At 41.9% G+C, this 16,960-nt stretch overlaps 1 protein-coding gene across 1 annotated transcript in view; it reads right to left on the bottom strand.

Annotated features, from left to right (window-relative positions):
• LOC311042386 (dolichyl-diphosphooligosaccharide--protein glycosyltransferase subunit STT3B-like) overlaps nucleotides 1-16,566 on the bottom strand; it is a 67,544-nt gene extending 50,978 nt beyond the window's left edge. Inside the window, exon 1 of the mRNA XM_084053081.1 lies at nucleotides 15,962-16,566. Within this exon, the coding sequence (XP_083909207.1) occupies nucleotides 15,962-16,260 (299 nt within the window). The 5' untranslated portion in view covers nucleotides 16,261-16,566. The remainder of the gene's footprint in view (nucleotides 1-15,961) is intronic.
• Between the last annotated feature and the right edge of the window lie 394 nt (nucleotides 16,567-16,960).

Here is a 16,960-nt window from a genome sequence, read left to right as displayed (position 1 = left end):
ATTGCATATCTCATCATATTTCAGGTGGTCAGTTAAATTTGCGTAAATGAGCAAACAAACAAAGTAAGCGCTAGAAATTGAAGCACAACGTTGATTGTGTTTACCATATAGTAGACCCTCCAGAAAAACACGGGCAAAAATCCTTGATTATGCGGGATAAAATCCTTGATTATGCGGGATAAAATCCTCGATTTTGCGGTGAAATATGCGACATTTTTATGTGATTTTATGCGGTGTAATTGTTGCAAAATATGTGAAAATATGCACCGCATATTTCACATATTATGCGATGTGCATATTATACAATGCTATGGGATGCGATGCGCATATTATGCGATATGCGCATGTTATGCGATGTGATGCGATGCAGCCTTTTTGAACAAAATATATCCCAGCATAATCATGCGCCATTTTGCTGATTATGCGGGAAATGATGCGATCGAATAATCGCATTTTTCTGGAGGGTCTAATATAGCCACACTCTTTAGTGGTTAAGAAGCGTACAGGACTTGGTGGATTTCAGCTGGCTATCCCCCACATTACAGGCTCCATGAACCATAGCAAGACAGGATCCAGCAGCATCCAATCAGTTGCATAGATCCACTTATTCACACTCTTCTAATCTTTTTATCTGGACATGAGACGACAGACAGAACTCCTTCAGTGGCATCCCCATATGTTCACATCACACCACAAACATGAAAGGCTTTAGTTCTCTCTCCATGGAGGAGAGGCCAAGAGGTGAGCCAGAGACACTGAGAGATAGAGAGAGACAGACAGACAGACAGACAGACAGAGAGGGGTCTGGAAGAGAAAATAAAACATATTTGAGATTCAGGCATGACCAACGAGGAGGACAACAGAGTGAACAAGAGAGTGAAGGACACAGAGAGAGAAACAGCAATAGGAGAGGTGTCTGACGGGGCTACAACAAAGAGATATGATCCCTGCTAGAATCACACATTGCCTCATTTTAATTGGCAGCCTGTACCGGCAACCTAATGGCTGGTGAACGCTTAGTAATGCCCTGCCTTGCTATTATGTTAATTTGCTTCTTTGTTTGTCATTTTAATTAGGATAATAACATTTTGGTGAGGCAGTATGGGTGCACGCTAGGGCTGAGAAAATAACCGCATTACCGTGGTTATGTGTGCACCGTGGGGTTGAGCTCATTACCAGTTTAATTATTTATTTTTGTTGGTGAAAAATGTGCACATGGTATGTGGTATAAAATAAACAATAATCATTGTTAAGTTATCATAATTGATTTTCTTCAATCCTATGTTCATGGACTTAAAGCCCCACTATGCAATGTTGTATATCAGTGGCCACTATGGACACAAATTACATGGCAGCCAAAGTCTTTGCCTTCACTACCCAAGATTCCCTGCGTCCCTGCTCAGTCGCGCTATATATGGAACTACATGGGCGGGTGGGGCTTTCCATCGCCACTGGGCCGGGCTTTCGCCCAACTGGACTTGGGAAGCCCCTTCGGTGGGGGCATTGTCACATTCTAATACAGCCCGAAAACCCCATTCCAGCACCTGCCTCGTGGCGTGCCTCGCTAATCCTTAAGACAGCCAACCCCAACCTCCTGGAATCAAATCCCGCTGCCGCCATTATTTTTCCAACAACCGCAGATTATTTTTTTTCAACGATTAAGTGTAGTTTTTGACCATGACGGAGGCGTGCCGTCTCAAGCGAACTTGAGCCACGAGAGGCACCGCCGAGCGAGCTAAAGAGCGAAATTTGCTTGAGCCGTCCGAGTTATGTTAAGGCACAGAATCGTAAATCATGTTTTGGGGAGAGCGTTTGACCCAACTGCCACTCTAAGTGACTACTGGGCAATCACAGCTTGTCTAAATGGGCGTGGCTTTGCAGGAACTAGTAGTCGTGAATGAAGCTTTGGTGAGCTCCGTGCCCGTCTGCTCATGCACTGCGCAGTTCATGAGTTTTACACAGACACGTGGCTCATGTTTATACATGATAGAAGGTGAGTTACATTTGTTTGTTTCAAGAGGAGATGGAATGTTTGAAGTGGGGGGTAACAAACTCAGATCAACGCCAACATTTTACTTTATAATGTTGTAAATAATATGCTATATAGTTACATAGTAACAGACTAAAAGATGCTTTAAGAAGCTATAAACTGAAATTTGCACTTACTTCAGCTGCACGGGAGGGGGATGTGGGTGCGTGCAGTTAACCGCCGGGATCTGCTACTATTCACCGTGGTAAGAAACATTCCATACGTCACAGCCCTATAGTGCACGCTCATCCTCTCCTCTTTTAGTAGACAGTCATGTGGAGCTTTGGAGAGCAGCCACATAGATAAATAACAAGGAAATACAGCAGAGCGCTGGGGAAGGATATGGTTAGGTTGTTTCCCAACTGCAGGGCCAAAGGGGATACTAGGTACTGTTTCACCATTGCAAACAAATGTATCTCAAATAACAATTCTGTTGATCCTGGGCCAATGGGAGACCATTTCTCAGCTGGGGTGTTGATTGAGAAGTCTAATATTTTCCGTGGAGGTATTGATAGTTGCTTGGTATCACCCATCCCCGGCCTACTTAGCCCCTGGAGGAAAAGGGGGCTATTGTTGTTAGAACTGTGACAAATGTGATATGACAAACACATTGCACTCCCATTAGCCGCCTGGCGTCATGGTGATATGATCTAATGAAGAAATAAACACATCAGCTGCCCCTTCCCCAGTCACAGATCGAGATTGCTTATTTAAATTGGCAATAAAACTTTGTAATTGCTGTGTAATTAGACAGGTAATGTTGCATACACTGATGTTTGCTTTGGATGAGCAAACTCCCGGTTGATGTTTGTTTTATGCTAGCTGCTGCCCTTGAGGGCTCTTGCCTACTACGAAGCAGTGATTTATTTTTTTTACCTGAGCCAACACGTTGTGCGGTTTGTGTGTGCTTATGGATAATGTGTACGTGCTAAGCCTAGCAACATAAACCCTGAGGAGATAACAGCGATTTGAACTGATCTGTCTCGTTTATGCAACATGTAGAGCGAGAAAATGATAGGACTTACAATCTCAGGAGGAGAGAGAGAGCGAGAGAGGAAAGACAGAGTTAAAGAGAGAGCGAAAACAAGCTGGCAGCCAACCAGGTTACATCGGTTTACTCTTCAAATGAACCATGACAAATCCCAACCACTTGTTCACAGCCCAACACACAGAAACGAACAGCACTTGTTTAATTCCCAGTAGCACGCAGGTGGATTATAATGGCAATGGATGACTCTCTTCAATCAAGTGGGACAATCTGCAAGCACAGCATATTTGTTTCAAATTGAGTTGGAGGTAGGCCTACTTGTAGTTAGACCTGTCAGTCATCCAGTTTAATTGCCTCTGCCTTTGTAAACCTGCTGTCTGCTTGTCTGTTCCCCCTGATGGCTTGAAATAGGAGTTTAAAAAATAATGATTAGCATTTGCGGCAACAGGCATGGTGATACCATCTACAGCAAAACCCGAATTTGCAAATGAGATCAAATCAAGTAGTCTAGATCAAAACATTACATACAAAATAAAATGCATAGTTAATAATAAAATAATTATAGTTGATAAATAGTTACGTTTATGTTTTATTTTCACACTCAAATAGACTGATGCAATGTTGTGTCCACAACTTAAGAAAATTGTGCCCATGGTGAAAGCACAGAATAGAAATCAATTTATTTCCCCAGTCCATCTGAATGATTGTGGTGTCGGATCAGTTGTCTCGGAGGCAGGCTGTGAGCCTCACAAAAGGTGAATGGCCTCAGAAAGAATCAGCACCTCCTGGCCTCCCATCAGCCCTCTCCTGATCACTGCTGATGTGTACAGTACTGACCCACAGTACCGAGCCTAGACCCCTAATCACTGATACGAAGAAGGGGCCTGACTGACTCGTTCCACTAAAGCAGCCAGTGATATCCTGCAGACAGCAAGCATCTCTGCATCAGTTCAGTTGAGAGTAGTTTCCCCACTGGAATCTATGTATTTGTTTACTATTTTCTGAACACTTTCAATGTACACATAGGGGAGAGGGGAGAGTGGCATTTACAGAGAAAAATAAAAACATGGACATACAAGAGCAGAATACCAAGAAACAGGAAGCATAGAAAACATACTCCATGTCAGCCAAAGGCCATAATCTCAAATCCCGGGGCAGTATTTCTATGGAAGGTGAATGAGTAATGTCGACCACTCAGCTACTGTTGTTCGGGTACCCTTGAGAACCAGAACTGACCTCTCAGCTGATCCACTGGAGCTGCTCAATGGCCCACTATAAAAGATGTTTGTTGTACTGCATGGGGCAGCAAGGTGACTGCGAATATGTATACAAGTGAAAGTGGGAAGCCATGCGTTGCTGAAAAGCAGTATGCAAGGTCAGTCAAGCTTCCTTCAATACACAAAGGTGAATAAGCTCACAATGGGAAAACTACAAATATAAGCTTTTTTATTTTTGCTAGCAAATTCCTGTGAAACTTCGAAAAATATTGAGGCGCACCTGTGTTAACTACAGTAGTATGTTTGTGTTGGGGGATTTAGAACGACGCTTTCAATGAGCAAGATTGGGAAATTACTGTAAAAGAAAAGCTTTGAGGTGGGAGTACTGGTAAGGGGAGCATTTTGATAATGAGAAACAACTCCAGGCCATAGACTGGAATACTCAATCACTGTGTAGCTGCATTCTGCTTTGTGACAACTACGACACCACTAGCCTGGTGATGGGAGACAGGAACTTGGCATGCACACTGGTTTATGATAGTGCCTGGTAATCCGTGCCCATCTAGACACCCTCACCAGACGCTGAATCTGATGGGAACGGCAACAAGAATGAAATCGATGCTAGCACACAAGATAACGGGAAACGTGGGTCAGGTAGACTTGATCCTAATCCAGGAAGGAGAGCACTAATCCAGGCATGGCAGAGCAATGCCGTTTGAGATATTGTATCCCATCACAGAATCAAATAGGAGTTCTGTGATCTTGCCCATGTCAAATTCCTGCACTTTTGATGTGGATAACATGTCATAAGTGCAGGAAAGAGAAATCATATCGAGATTGTTTCACTGCCCTCTTTAAACATAGGAGAGTTGGCTTAGTCACATGGCAGCCTCCAGCAGCTGGAAAAGGGAAAGAGGACAGAGGGGAACTGAGAGAACTGGTAATGGGAAAACGGAGAGATGGAGAAAACTGGTGAGGGGAAACACCAGACTTCCCACTATGAAAACTATTATGTGGAATGTGGAAATAAACATAAGTCCAAACTCAGTGACGTTGAATGGTTGCTGGACTGATTGAGTGAGTCATCCACGGAATTCAATAAAAAAAATAACAATAAAACCCTCACACTGCACAGAATGAAACCCTGAGGAGAGCAGAAAGTATAAGTCACTAAAGTCACATTACATGGGCTGAAGTAAAATTCCTGGCAGTGGCACTTTCTCTACTGAGGAGCTTGTGCGTATGCCTCTGTCGCTGCACTTTCGCCGTCTACAGTACATACCGGGTAAAGTCAAAAGAAAAGCCGAGCTCACACTCGCTTCCTGTGTGAAACCAACACACTGGCAGCATAGAGGGACACTGTCAGCACTCTCTTTTGAGAGACAGACTGGAATTCGGTGAGAAAAATAAATGTCATTCAGATATTCAACCTTTTCGTCCAATATGTCTGTCACGTTTTACACCATCATCTATCTATATTTCACAAAACGTCCATCCGTCCGCCCATCCGTCCGTCTGGACATACCTCGGGCACCACCCAACTGATTGACCACAAGCGTGTGGGAATTTGGTTGTACCAACTTTTGTCAAGAACCGAAAAACCATGAATATCTGTGTCTGTCTGTCTGTGGTGATGCCCCAAATCTCTGTGTTTGGGCGGGCGTAGGCATCGGCTTCCATGATTGGCCAACCTGTCCCATTGGCTTCACGGATTGGCCGTCCTTTGTGTCATGTTTGTGCCGTTGCGCAAATCAGTAAGTGGTTGCGTGTACAACAGAACTCCATTAGAACTTCAAATATGGAGATATTCTCCAAATATGGAGATATTCTCCAAATATGGAGATATTCCCGTATCTCCATATTTAGTCGATCGATTGCATGGCAGTGGGTACCGCACTGGGTACTCGGACAACAAGTACTACCACTGTACAACTGTACAAGTACAATGGGTATCGCATAAACGGGTGGGGCATGCATTCCCAACTTGCAACGTTCCTGTGTAAGCCAGTGCCCGTTTATATTCTGAAAGAACATAACTCGTTTATATTCTGTACAAACATAGAGCACCGAAGTCTGACATCACTGCCACTAGAGGGCGCTGTTCCGCTGGTTTGTTGCTTTATTTTTTGTGTTGAAATCCCCATTGGAGAATCTTAGATCACGTCATGAGAACTGTGTTGAACACAGTTCCAAAAATAAACACACCACCCTGGCGTTTCTGTCAGGGGGGGTGGCTCTGCATCGTTTATGATATTCATTCATATTTGATACAGCCTGTTTCAGGCAAAAATGGAATTCATTCTGCCTTAAAAGTCTTAAGAACTACACTTCCGGGTCTGAAATCACTGTCCCTACAGCAGCCGGCGTTCATGGGAAATGTAGTCTTTGGGTCGTTTGACTCGTTTCTAGCGTTCATTGTGTTACTCTTTGGGTAAATGTGTACATTTCCACCTTCAGTCGATGCTTCATATCCATATGAGTAAAATCGCAGAGGTGGTGTCTTTATTTTTGGAACACAGTTCTTATATGAGGCGATGTAAGATTCCCCAATGGGGATTTCAACACCAAAAATAAAGCCACGAACCAGCGGAACAGCGCCCTCTAGTGGCAGTGAGGTCAGGACTTCAGTGCTCTATTACTTGTTTATATTCTGTAAGAACATTACTCATATGAGTGCAAGTACACTGCATACTTCAGTATGGATGACTGGTGCTTGGTTAGCAACGCTATTATACCAAAAATAATCTAGATATAAATGATCATCATTATTTAATTCATGGAAGTGGAGGCTAACTCCACACGGTTTGCATGGTGCAGGGAGCACTCTCTCCCTCTTTAAAGGAGAGTGCCGGTCATTTTAGGTTGTATGTTTGATGTGTCGCTAATCACTCACCAACATACAAAGGAACGTTTCTCTCACAAAATCTGGCACACGCCAGGTTCTGTGAGAGAAACAAGCAACCAGCGCCATGTCGTTCTGCACGAACGGTAGCTCATGCGGGACATTCAGTGTATGTTTGAGTATCATGAGACTCCACGATGAGTAGTAGTAGAAAAAAAAACTTTGCATCGGTTAAAATAGACGATTTTCACTCTTACGCACGTCTCCCATTATGCCGCTGCAAGGGGTCTGCAGAATGGACAACAGGGGCAGATCCGGAAATATTCAACGTTCCTTTGTATGTTGGTGAGTGATTTGCGACACATCAAACATACAACCTAAAATGACCGGCACTCTCCTTTAATGCAAGTGGGGTCAGACCAACCCATCTCCATACACTAAGCAAAGTCCCACCGAGATGTCAACAGAAGCCAATTACCCGCTGACGGGGGCAAACCGAGCCGCAGTCGAGGACCGAGAGAAGAGGATAGTGGGAGAGGGAAAATAGGGGGCATGGAAAATAAGTTAACCCACTAAGGCCTGAGGTTCCGATTCTACAAAATGTCTTCTAAAGCCTAACAGTTTTCTGAAAAACTCATGCTGCTATATCAGTGGTTCTCAAACAACGATGGACTGCCAAGGAGGAGGAGGTGTGTGTGTTGGGGGGGCTACTGCCTGTGCATTATGTTTCCTGAAGTCGAACCTCTATCCTCTCAGTCACACACCACCACACCACCTGTAGCTGTGGGGGTCAGCCAAATGTTTGAGTAGTGCAAGTTAAAAGATTAATGAATCCAAATGTTTCCGTTTAGAGAGATAGGTAGTGTGAGAGTAGATGTTGGCTGAGGAAAGCAGAAATGAAGTCATGCAGGCCTCTATCTGATAAAAAACACATCCTGAAGATACAATATCTAGATCTGCAGCAGGGTTATATCTCCATCCTTCCTGTGTGTTAATCATCACTCTTTAGGCAGGTCAGCTAGCTAATGCATGAAATCAAACCACAAGGTCTCTTCTTAGCGGAGTATTATTAGGCCTACGTTATCAGCTTGATAAGTTGATACCCTGATACTCTTAACAATCAGCCCAAAGGAACACAGATTCACGATCACCACCATGCACTCTTCACATTAGGCTTATCACGCAACACAAGCATTAAAAACAAACAACAAAAAACATCTAAAATTATTACCTTACAGTGTGCAGTTGGAGGCTACTTTTACTCACAGCACGAAACCATAGCTTTTCAAATAAACATAGACTGACATTGCGAAGAAGACCGAACCACAAGACATTATCTGGAGATGTCTGAAAGGAACACGGAGGTTTATTGTACTGTTGCTTCATTATCACTGTGTAATGTGCTTGTACATGAACACATATTTTGGGACCATAAATTGGCTGTGGCCTACAGCCCTGTCCCAGCAAGTCAGAGCCCTAAGCAGGTAAACATATTTATTCAAGCTAGAGAGAGAGATAGAGCGAGAGAAATGAAAAGAAGAAATAAAATAGCAGTGAGTGTGACTAAAAAGCAAGCAATTATAGACGGAAAAATACAAAGGGTGAACTATGCCTATATGTGCTGAAGCTGAGTTTGGTTCTCCAACAAAGGGTGACCATGACCACAGTAGAGATAGATCAGTGTTCCAAACGGGGGAAAATATTACATTAACATATTTATTATTATGTTAATGTTACTTTCTATCAAGACTATTCTGTCCCAAGATGACTAGAAAGTCAGGTGTACTACTGTGTATTCAGTTTTAACTGTAATATAAGAAAAAGCACAACTCCTCTTTCTTTTCCTTTTCAGAATTCATTTATTTTACTGATACTAGGGTGTGAATTGTTTAGTTGCTTTGTCCATTTTGTCTTATGCCTCTATGAACGATGGTAAGCTTAGAATGTTTCATCTTCCCCCGAGCCGTTACGTAATTAAACATCAGATTTCATCTTCTTGTAGACTGAGAAACAGAGATATTCCTACAGAAGAGAGGATTACCTAGTGAAACACAAGTCACAGACAAAATACTTATTTCAGACACAAAGAAAAGGGGAAAAAAAGGTTTTCAAGATTTGCTATTCTGCCAAGTAAATAGGGATAGGAAAAAGAAAATATAAATCTAACCTGAATGTGCATTGGGGTTGACTTGAGATGGAATGGGGATATCATTTAAAAACATTAAAAATATATCGGAAGCCCTGACAAGAGAAGAAATACAAGACAGTCTAATAACAGTGTTCTAATAAATGAGAATGATGATTCGCCTGCTGTATCAAAGTGACATATTATTTCCACTTACTGTAGCCTGGTTGAAAAGTTTTGTTGTTTACAACACAAAAGCGCGAACAAAGTATTCCATCAAAGCAGACAGGGAAAACGCTTTTGAGTGTTGTAAGCGTAACATTTAAAATCCTCATAAAAGAGAAATAATCAAAGGCAGAGTGACATAAGGTTTGTTTTTCCCCTTGAAAATAATGGCAGACAATATTTTCATAATGGAATGTGTCTGAATGGAAAAGCAAGAAATATTCTATATTTTTTTCAAAGAAAAATATAATTTTCAAAAGCTATCGAAACTGAACCAAAACCGTGACCCTCCCTGCCCCATCTGACTTGCTATTTATCGATAGCAAGTCACTAGGCGTGCAGTTTGTGAGAGACGCTGCCAAAAACCACAATGGTATTTAGTGACAAAGCTTCATTATACTATACAGGGGAAATCCAGATGGCATGGCATCACACGCGGCCGCATTGACAAACTACATAAGATAGCTTTATAAATACTTCATCTGTAAGTTAAAAAATGCTTCAAAAGAACACTGCTAGTGTAACTAAGAGATTAGCTAAAAATAAATATATATATATATAGATTGTCAGCTAATGATAGCAACTTTCACACTCTTCATGAGTTTCACTGGCATTTCCTGGTAGTACACAAGGAGCTTAGAATATTTGCAGAGAGAAAGATGTGCTGTCTGTTTTGTGAAATTGGTCTACTTTTGAGGGGACATACACACATACAGACAAACCAAGTCAGGCCAAGCCATGAAAAAACCTTAACAACGCTCAAATCCTGTACTAAACTCTTTTGAGGAAGTGCCCTGGCACACAACGCGGTCTCTCTCTACCACCCAGTGGTTCTGTTGATCAGGCTCTCATTGTCAGCCAGCCTTCCTTCCTTTCCAGAGAACCTACCTGCCCATTTACTGTGTCTCCCTGCTTGTTACTACAAGTCGGGGCAGAATCTCTCTGCCATGTGCAAACAGCCAAGTCTGGCACAGTTATTGACACTCAAGGATCAGGTTTCAGGCAGTACAGTCTGTCAACGGAGCTGACCCGCAGTACAAACTGTGATGACCCTTATCCACTATGCTGAGCATGCTGCTGAAGGCATCAAACAACTGAACATGGAGACTATGTTTACTCTAGTGAATCATCAGGCAAATCACAGTATTTGGGTATAAACCAACACAGGCTGGAATGGATGGTCTTTGTGTGCTGTAGAACCGGGATTTGAGCTTTTCCTTGTCTAAACCTGAAAATAAATAAATAAACCACACAGGTACTTATTTTTACCCTCTCTAGATCCCAACACCACAGAAAATATTGAAAATGTGAGATGGCGATGTGAAAGAAAATCAGATCTGTGCTGGCAGCTGGTATAAATGAAGCCAGTGGAGCCAACTCTGGGCTCTGTTTTCCTATTCAATTTCAAACAGACACATTTTATTTCTACTCCTATGTCTGCATCCCTTCTGCTTTGAAACTTTGAAGCCACCTTTTTCCTGTCTGGCAGATATAAAAGGTAAACATAATCCTTTAAGACAGTTGTACAACAGTGCAGGCTGGACACCTATTCATTACAGACTGCATAAAACCCCCATTCTCCAAGTGCGTCTTGTTGTAATGTGGCACAAATGATTACCACTTCTGCAGTGCAGCCTTGGAGCAAACAAGACACACTTTATCAGTGCTATCCTTATGAACCACTAGCCTATTTCCCATTATCTTCAATTCATGCATAGAGGGATAACAACGATCTTGTACAAGACTGTTCCTATTATCTATATAATGAAAGGATATTCTCCATTTAGCTTTTCTGTATTTTCTGGCCCATTGAGCTCATTATTCATGCATGTGTCGAGTAGAGCCACACTAATATTGGTCGGTCGCTATTGGCTTATCCAGATATATTGGCATTGTCTTATACTGTATGTGGTCCGATATGAAGAAATGTATTTGCAGTACACAATGCAGAAACAAAAAGGCATGATGTGTAACACACAGCAGTCCATGTGTATCTAGTGCTACACGATGCTGTTTGACACCAGTTGTCGTTATATTTTGTACATTTACAACTATAGCGTATGCATTATATTTCACGAAATACCAACACAAAATCAAAGCAGACCATATTAGTCACAAAAGCTCTGGAAATACTGAAGCATTTACCTTCACTGAGTAACATAAGGCTATTTTTCCAAATACGTAGAGCATGCTAAAGTTGTATAATTAACTCTCTCGGTTATACGTTACAAAAAAATCATTCTAAAGTAAAGTTACAAAACTAGACAGTAGGCAACATTGCATATTCAATTTCACTCTCTCCCTTTCTCGCTTGATCACTCTATCACTTTAACACACACACAAACGATGACAGCTGTCAGCAGACTTGATTTACAACAATAGCTGACCGCTTACAAAAGATTTGTTTATTTAGACCAGTAATTTAGCTACATTTATATCAATTTATATAAATCTGTTGTTGTTGCCACAGTAAGGTGACTGACTGTTGGGTTGTCAGCCAGGATCAAACGTGATATTTATGAAAGTCGCTCCTATCCAAAAGTTGAACTATTTTCTGCTTGAAGCGCCCAAGTGAGCCCAAGTGCCGAGCGAGGTGTGGTGCTGGGAAGATGAGCACTCCAGCGCAACTTTACAATTGAATTGCATGCCAGAAAGATGCTGGCACGCTTTCTTTGGTCACAGCCCCTATCTATGACAAATGTCATGTCACTTGTTGAGCTTATCACTTACTGTACGAACTTAGCCATGTAACAGTACATAATTCATTAACAGTAGTCACAATGCTTTAATTTGACCTTGCTCAAAATGTATGCTATTGCTAAAATCAGTACATAATTGAAATTATGGGCCAATTAGTAATTACTAATCGGAATATTTTTTACTCCCAAGTAAAAACTATACGATCAAACTAAGAAAAATCTAAACATTATAATAATGATAAGCTTTGGTTATTAATCAGATTTTAAAAAACGCCTTTGATAAAGATGACAACTCAATAATGAAAAGATTGAATGAACACAACAGTATTTTCTTTTAATCGTGTAACATATAGGCTCTAATGTCGGTATGTCGCGAGTTCAATTCCCAAGCATGACGACCTTTACTGTGTGTCACTCCCTGTCTCTCTCTCTCTCTGTCTCCTGTCACTCTCAAAAGTACTATCCAAATAATCCAATAAAGGCAGAAAAGCCAAAACAAATGTACAGTATATATATATATTTTTTTTTTTTCAAATTGTGCATTTCATGTTTGTGCCATCATTGAGCTAGGTCATTCACCCTCACAAAGTACACCAGATACTGCATTTGAACAAGTACAAAAAAAACTCTAGCTTGAAACAGGAAATGACAAATATATCAACCCTGTCCTTGTCAGACCTTGCTGTAATGCAGTGATTCTCAACATTTTTAATTTCAAGGAAGCCTGATTAGTAAGATTTTTATTTCTGGGGGACCCAATCTACGAATATCTTTTATTGTTACACTTGATTTGAGTGCTAACCAAGTGGGATCTAATGCCTTACAGCGAGTCTCCAGTTCGATTCTCAGCCGGCCAGATCATTGTGCTGCACGTTATTCCCCTACACTCTCCATAACTCCTGTCAATCTCCACTATTATCTATCAGAAAAAGTCTAAAAATTAAAAGAAGAGGGTGCCCGCTAGCCTAGCGGTCCAGGCGCATACGACATAGGCTGGTAATCCAGCTTGACAGTGTGTTGCGGGTTCGACTCCCGATCCAGGCGACCTTTGCTGCGTGTCACCCCCCCCCCCCCCCCCCATCTCTCTCTCCATTTCCTGTCAGCCTACTTTCCTATCAATAAAGGCAGAAAAGGCCCAAAGAAATATCTTTTTAAAAAAAAGACATGACATGGTCTGATGTAATTTTTTCCAGGATTCCTTTACTGTCTTTCCTTCCTTAGTGTCTTTATTGAAGTCTAGGTATAGAGATAACAGTGAAACTCAGATCAATATAGCCATTCTTGTACAGTATGTTTTTGCTGGGGTCCACCTATGACTTCTGAAGGAAAAGGAAAAGTAGGAATATTATTAACTAGCCACTAAATGGCACATCCCAGAAAGAAAGAAGGGAATCGAGAGAGAGATCCAGAAAGGGAGAAAGCTGGGCACAGGTGGTACAATGGATGGTTTACTCGCTCTTCTCTCTAAAGATTATTACAATAACATTGAGAAAGATGTTGGAGTGCAGAGTGTAAGTAAGTCGGTGTTCTGAAGGTTGATGTCCCACCTTGGATTTACTTTGTTGTGACATCTAATAGATTCACACTCTCAGTAGTTCTAGCCTTTGTTTTATTGTGTGAAGTGTGTGCGTACATGTGCGTGCGTGTGACAATGGCCAGATAATACAAAAAAACTAAATACAGCTTATATTCAAATTCTAGCTCCATGAAACCTCTAGGGTTCTCCACTTCACAGAGTTTCACCTTCTCAATTTGTTGAAAGGCAGACAAAAAACTGGCCTCATGCCGGTTGTTTGATGCATGGTGCTGGTCCAAGAATAATAATTTTACTGGATGTTTCTATTGTATAAACAATGATGCAACACAGACTTGGGCTAGGCAACAGTCATTTGGTGTAAAATGTAACTGGCTTTGACACTTCCTGGCGGAAGCTACGGTGGAAAACACTTTGGAAGGAAAGAAAGCGAAATGATGATCAATGCAAGAACAGCATCGTCTCTGGTTAGGCAGAGTGCCAGATTACTCTCAGGTGGTTCATTATGTCTGAAGTTAGCTTCTTAAACCACATTGCATGGACCAGTATTCAATGAGGAAGTAAAAAGTCCTCACCAAATCCTCCATTGACAGCCTAGTGTGACTGTTATATCTTGCTAAAAGTCTTCTATCGCTGACTAGTTGTTTAGCACAGAGGTTCTCAACCTTTTCAGGCCGTGACCCCCCCAAAATAATTACATTTGAACCCCACCTCCTCACCCTGACAAGCACTTGGAATTGTGGGAGTTGAGGCATTACATTTAGTTTGACTCGCTTCCACAGATCCCATAAATATTGTGAAAATAGTGCAATGTTTGCTTTTCTTAAATTATTTGAAAAGTTCCTTTTAGAAAGATCTGAAAAGTACTGAAATTATCACTTCACTGTCATCTGGGGACCCCCCGAAAATCATGTGGGGACCCGACCCACAGGTTGAGAACCACTGGTCTAACACTTCCCCTTCTGCTGAATGCCCAGCATTAACAGTCAGAGCAACATTACGCTGTGTGTGAGTAAATCCAGTTGAGAACCTCAAAGTTTTACAGATGAGTCTGCAAGGTGAGTAAACACCTTGGTTCTTATGCTTCAACAAAGCAAAATAAAAAGCATTTATATTGAATAGCGTGTGTCATGGACATAATTTCCTAATTCCAAAAAGTATAATTATGATTATTATTTAACTATGGTTATTAATATTTTGATATATTTTTTCCTAATCTTCATTCAACAATCCCCTCCAACAGTGCATTTAGTTAGACTTAGAGCAGGCTAGTGTTTGTTTCCCAAAAGGGGGTACATGTACCCCTAGGGGTAGGTGGAGATAATACAGTGGGTAATGTGAGAGAAAGTCAAAAATGGAAACATGCATTTTTTTTAAGGTTATGTTCAATGAAACATTTACTTTTTGTGCATCTGCTGATCATCTGTAGTGTGTTACACCAAATAAAAATAAAAATAAACTTGACTAGCAGAATTGTTCTGCAGAAATCAATACTTGTTTGCATAAGTTATGCGGTATAACGGTTTATGCCGTTATATTTTGAATATATTTACATCAAAACTCACTCAAATGTTATGGCCAGTTTAAAATAAATCTGCACAGGTCAGGAGGTACTAATTGCAAATCTTTTACTCCCATTTCTTATTTGTAATCTTATATTATTCAAAACGTTGGTTATCATAGCATCCACTCCCCTACGGCTTTCTGTTGACATGTTCTAAGAAAGGATTATACTATAGGGGGTATTTAAAAAAGTTAGAGAACCACTGAGTTAGAGGATACCTACAGGATCATCGTCCACCACTTCCAGTTAAAATAAAAACCCCACTATAATTACTATCGACACAGCGCTTCACAGTGTCACCCAAGCACCGTTATGTCACCATTGTCCTCATTCATTGTGCGAGATGCGAAGACCCCCCAACCCCCTCTTCAGCTCCCAATGACAACACAAGCTGCCAGTTTACTTGTCCTGTTGTTACATGTCATATATGTACGGCGCTGCCGGTTAAAATAAGTAATATGACAGACCATCTGATATGACAGCCCTGGAGACAGTAGTTAAACTGGGTGGCTGATGATGGAAACACAACATTTACACCAGAGCATAATAAGGACTATTTGCTGTTCTTGTCACGATTTGTAATGGCCTGATGATCCATGCAGCCTTGTGTCTAGTTAGTAGGAACCCACTGGACTCCTCAAAGTAGGCCATTGTGTGTGTGTGTGTGTGTGTGTGTGTGTGTGTGTGTGTGTGTGTGTGTGTGTGTGTGTGTGTGTGTGTGTGTCTACAACAACTCACCAAGGGTCAAACTCGTGTATGATGCTCTCGAAGCGGATGACAGCGAAGAGCCTGGAGCTGAAGCCGGCCAGCCAGGCCAGGAACAGGACGGTGAAGGACAGCAGGGACTGCCAGCCGGCAGGCTGCGTCAGACCGACCGACAGACCTGCTCCTCCTCCTCCGCCGGCGCTGCTTCTCTCCCCGGCGGACACCACCGCCGTGCTGTTGGTGCGTCCGTTCCCCGAGTAAGATGCTGCTGCTGCCCCGATGGAGGATTTGTGTTTGTTGTCGGAGGAAACTGCTGGGTGATGTTCCGCCATATTCTACGTCAGTCCCCGTTGTGGCTAACCTAACAAGCTATCTGGTACACACACACTCACACATACACACACACACGGGAGAGAAAGCTTGCCACGCTCCACTTCTGAAGCCTCCTTTCGCCCCCTTCCTTCCCTCCGCGCCCCCTCCTTGTGCCCTGGATGTATTCCCTGACTTCTAACTTTACTTTCCCAGCCGAGCAGAGATTCCACAAAGTTATTTATCCCAAGGAGTCACATAGCTAGCCGGGTTTTTGCAGAGCATTACAAGTGACACATGCGGCTAGCTTAGGTTAGTTCCTCCTTCCTTCCTTGGGGAAGTGGGTGATGATGGTGATCAGTGTTGCCAGGTTGTGTGAGAGAAATAAGCAACCAGGTCTATGAAAACAAGCCCAAAAGAAGCGACCACTTGAGCACTTTAAACGGATACAGGATAGGTGGGCACTAGGGACATCTGGATCTGGGCACTTCGATGTAAAGTAAAATTGGCTATTTTGTCCAAAATGCACAAACATGCACGGTACATCATTATCAGACTTAATTTTATCCTTCAACGTATTGTTTATGCCACAAAATGACTGGATATACAGGTTTTGTAGCTATTGTAGAGAGATTAGAATTAGACCTTAATTATCGAATGTTTAAGCATGTTCTAGTTCAAGTTCAAGTGTATTATGTCCCAAACTGTGCAATTTATGTTACA

Source organism: Gymnoscopelus microlampas (genome assembly GCF_963454915.1).
Source record: "Gymnoscopelus microlampas genome assembly, chromosome: 3".
In the NCBI taxonomy this organism is placed as follows: Eukaryota; Metazoa; Chordata; class Actinopteri; order Myctophiformes; family Myctophidae; genus Gymnoscopelus; species Gymnoscopelus microlampas.
This window is presented reverse-complemented; position numbering and strand designations above follow the sequence as displayed.